The 4,432-nt window shown below is 38.8% G+C and overlaps 1 protein-coding gene across 1 annotated transcript; it reads left to right on the forward strand.

Moving 5' to 3' along the window:
• Positions 1–2,834: 2,834 nt before the first annotated feature.
• Positions 2,835–4,091, forward strand: LOC135206841 (chromosome partition protein Smc-like). Its single transcript, XM_064238327.1, has one exon. The coding sequence runs from the start codon at positions 2,835–2,837 to the stop codon at positions 4,089–4,091; it is 1,257 nt and encodes a 418-aa protein (XP_064094397.1).
• The last annotated feature ends 341 nt before the right edge of the window (positions 4,092–4,432 follow it).

Consider the following 4,432-nt stretch of genomic DNA (forward strand, 5'->3'; position numbering starts at 1 on the left):
TAGATTTTTCTATTTTATTTCTATTTTTCTGGTTTCCTTGTATTTGACTGAGATATGCAGTAAGATTAAAGAATCTTATTATCTAATTAATTGAGTATGCCTTGCTGTGTGCTTTAAATAGTTTGAGACACCATTTATATACCTTAATGAGCGTAACTACTTTGAGTGCTAGTTACGCGTTTTATCACCGCCGCCGCTTAAAACTGTTTACCTGGGCGAGGGTTATCCAAGACCGGACAGATTCCTTCCACTCTTCACGGCGAACACAAGTCACCAATCTTCTTATAATTTGACGTGAATATTATTTTCAGTATTGCATGAAGTCGTCTGCTGTTTCACAGTAAGGATTATCTTGCCATGAGGTTCATGTAAGACTTCGTTATCATCCTTGCTTTCGTTATTACTGATGGGCGGGACAGGAGATCCGCTGCTACGTCCAAGGAAACTGCCAATCAAGATGGTATCAATTTGGTGACCGTTGGATGGATTATTGCACCTGAATGGATTACTCAACTGAACAAACCAGCGCAAGGCAATCTTGGAGGTAGGTCTCGTTCCGTTTGTGACACAAAACAAGACTTTAAAGTTGCCCTATTATTTTAGTGCGCCTTCATCAAACCTTTCAAAATAAACTCTATTCCTCAACTCTAAAGTCAGAAAATTTTTTACACTTGCAAGATCCTTTAATTAACTGTGATATTAACTTAATGAAAACCTTCGTAACTTTATCTCGTCACAGCTATTCATTTTTGTCTCTTTGATTGACAGTTTTCTTCTATTTTTTAGGATTCGAGGTATTCGGAGTGTAGGTGGATTAGGTAGCCAGTGCCTAGGATACCAAACATCTGGGCGGCATCGTTGTCTTCCAGGGAATGTACTAGTTCAAGATAGCTTTTTACCTTGCTGGGAGTGTTGCTTCAGATTCACCTAATAAATGCTTGAACTTTTTGCATTCGTATTTTTTTTTCATCTCTTTTATTTTCGAGTAAACATCAACATCATCAGCAACATCAACAACATCAACAACAACGCCGAAGTAGCTCCAGGGACTCTTGCAGAAGAGTGTATCCTAGAAACGGCGCACATAGTAAGAAAAGTGCTGAACTCCTAAGGAGGCAGGATGTAAACCGGAACCCCCCACTATAAATGCCACCCAGTCGAATTGGAGGATTGCGATAGACCAACCAAAAAAAAAAAAAAAAATAATAATAATAATAATAATAATAATAATAATAATAATAATAATAATAATAATAATAATAATAATAATAATAATAATAATAATAATAATAATAATAATAATAATAATAATAGAAATAAACTACATGGACAGATGCAAATTCTACAAATATTTCACGTAGAAAATGCGACTAAATTAAATGATATCTTGCAATAAAATAAATTTCCTCAATCAAAGAGCCACTTTCCCGACCTGAATATTTTTTTCTGAATTTCTATTATGCACGTCTTCCTGGGGTAACTTAAACTACTAATTGAAGTTTTATTGCTATTGTTTTAATACTATATAAGGTAATAGCAATAGTAACAGAGTAACTAAGGAAAGGAATTAAGTCCACATTTAATTCAGAAGATTGGTATCAAATAACCACTGCCTTCTACAAAAGCCAAAATACTTAAGACTTGATATTAAAAAATGAATATCCTCAAGTACAATATCTGAATAAAAGTCAATTTCCTAATGGATTTAACCTCCTACCCCACCCCCCACCCTCTGAGAGTTGACTGAAAAAAACTCAATGTGTGAGTTATCCACTTGCGTGCGGATTGCCAAGCGTTCTTGCGCTCCCACAAATCGTGACGGGGGAGACGATAAAGAAAATGGAAAGCTGAATTTAAACTCATTCGAACCGTATTAGCAATATTCGATAGACATTCCAAATCAGTTCAATCGACTATTCAAGTTATCTTTTTTTTTTATCCAAAGCTAATTCATTTCCTGCTTAATCGTATAATACCAGAAAATGAACCTATGCTTATTATTGTTAGTTTTCAAAAATAATTCTATTGTAATGTAACAATTCTTACGACGTGATGAGAGATTTACATCAATGTTTGAATAAGTTTTTTGGCGTCAAAAGTCGGCGTTTGTCGAGACAGAATGAGTGATAAAACATTAACCTATCTTCAATTTATCACTTTGCTCTGAGAGAGAGAGAGAGAGAGAGAGAGAGAGAGAGAGAGAGAGAGAGAGAGAGAGAGAGAGAGATGTAAGTATGCATATAAATCCTTCCTTCATGATGAAACCTTTGGGTCAAGTAGAGGTAGTTTAATTCTTTTTATATATTGCATTTTATCTATAAATTGGTTATTTGGCTTCAGGGCGATGCAATTAGCAACTCAAATACTGGACAACAACAAGTTCCCAACTAAAATCAAGAAAAATAAAGAATATTAAACAGTTTAAGAAAAATGAAAATTTTGAGATATTAATAAAAGGATAATCATGAAAAGAACAACGAGAACGAATGACAGAAATAGAAAGTCGATCTCTCATTTCCAGCGTCTCTCGAGAGCTTCCCGGACTCACGAAGGAATGAGGGAGGAAGAAAGAAAAGAAGAGCGGCTTCAGCGGAGACAGAAATAGCTCCGACGTCCCTGAGTCTCCCTGGAACCCCCAAGAACTCTCGAAGACAGGAGCGGCTTCAGCGGAGACAAAAACGGCTCCAGGATCCAGACACGGATCCTCTGACCGATTTAAAAACTAAGGATGAGCCAGACGGAGTTTATCCTTACGAGACAACATGTTGTTGAGTATTATCACCTTTGTGCTATCAAAGTGCTTCAGTTGCGAATTCACATTCCCCCGCTTGGACATGTTTCATATCGCTTTGTTGCTGCTAATCGGCCAAGTGTTCTTGCTTATTGGCCTTGGCAGCGCGATAGTGAAATTCTTTATGGATTTCACCTTGAAGTACATGCGCCCGGAGGATCTTGGAATTCCGGAGGATGACGACGATGGCGACGACGTGAAAGCTGACTTTGTTGACGAAATGACCTCTGACGAAGACCCCGACTTTAACGAAGACCTCGACAGTAAAGTGGAAATGTATGAAGAAGAGAAGTTAGCCAGTGAGGACGAAAACTTTAGTCTAAAGACTGATGACTACGTCTTAAAACTTGAGAAAGAGGATTCTGAAAAGTCTCGCATGATAGAAGAACTGAAAGAGAAAATAGAAGCCCTGACAGAAGACAGGGAAAAGATGGAGCGAGCCACACGAGACTTGGAACGACTGCTCGAAGAGAAGGAGATGATGATCCATTTGATGCCAGCTGAAATGGACATACTCCAAAAAGAAATAGCTGCAAAGACGGAAGAGACCGAAAAGCTACGAGAGGAGAACGAAGATAAAAACTCAACTATAACCATCCTGGAGAACACGGTCGTAGTTCTCGATATGGAGAAGGAGACCTTGCATCGGGATTTGAGTAAAATGGAAGATGACAGAAATCTGTTAAATGTTCAGCTGAACAAGCAGAAGGAGGACTTGCAAAGACTCCGAGAAGAGAATCGGAGGAAACAGAAGGACATCGAGGTTCTTCAGAAGGAAAATGAGCTAAGGAACCTAAAGATTAATGGCTTAGAAAATGAAATAGAAGAATGCAAGCTTCAAAAACAGAGGGCTGACGAAAATTGGCAACAACTGCAACAATGTAAAGCAGAATTAGCCGAGAGAAAGGAGGAGCTCAAAGAGCTCAAAGAACATAATGTCCAAAAGGACAAAGAAATCCTGAGACTGGGAAGTGAATGCTCCCAGATGCAAGAAGATATCATCTGTCTCTTAAAAATGGTTAAAATTGTTGCTGCAGAAAAGGGAAAAAGAAAGGAGCTGAGTGAGATGAAGAGGAGGAAAGTCCAACTCGAATTCGAACTCGCTGAGATGAAGGAGGAACAGGAGACGATTGAGTTTGAAAAGATGGAGGCAATCGTGGAAATTGAAAGACTCCAAGAAGAGAACGTTGCAAAGGATCACAAGATCAGATCCTTAGAAGAGCAATTCAGATTTCTTAAAATGATGCCGAACGAACAGCCTGTACTACAAACGACAGGTGAAATGAAAGTCTCTCGATAAACCTCGATGTCTAAGGAGGCCTCAGGTCAATTGTAAAGCCCTCTACCGACGACTGGACAGCATCGAGGAAGGAATTAATCAGGTCAGGGCAATGGAACAGACTTCAGAGGGCCACAAGAGAGAGACTAAAGCCCTCAAGAAGACTCCATCTTCAAGGAATCAAAATAAGCAGCCAAGAAAGAGCAGGGACGAATTACATCAAAAGATGAGGCTGAAATCTGCAGCAAACCTCCAAAGACTGGAGCGAGATGCTGCAATGGTCAAAAGCCTCTATAAGATCAATGCTGTAACTTAAGGACTCTGCACTTTTAGGATGAAAGACTGATCATGTGCAGAGGAAA

Source organism: Macrobrachium nipponense, chromosome 31 (genome assembly GCF_015104395.2).
Source record: "Macrobrachium nipponense isolate FS-2020 chromosome 31, ASM1510439v2, whole genome shotgun sequence".
NCBI lineage: Eukaryota > Metazoa > Arthropoda > Malacostraca > Decapoda > Palaemonidae > Macrobrachium > Macrobrachium nipponense.

Coding starts and splice junctions, on each gene's coding strand:
- LOC135206841 (XM_064238327.1), top strand. CDS start 2,835: ATGTTTCATATCGCTTTGTTGCTGCTAATCGGCCAAGTGTTCTTGCTT.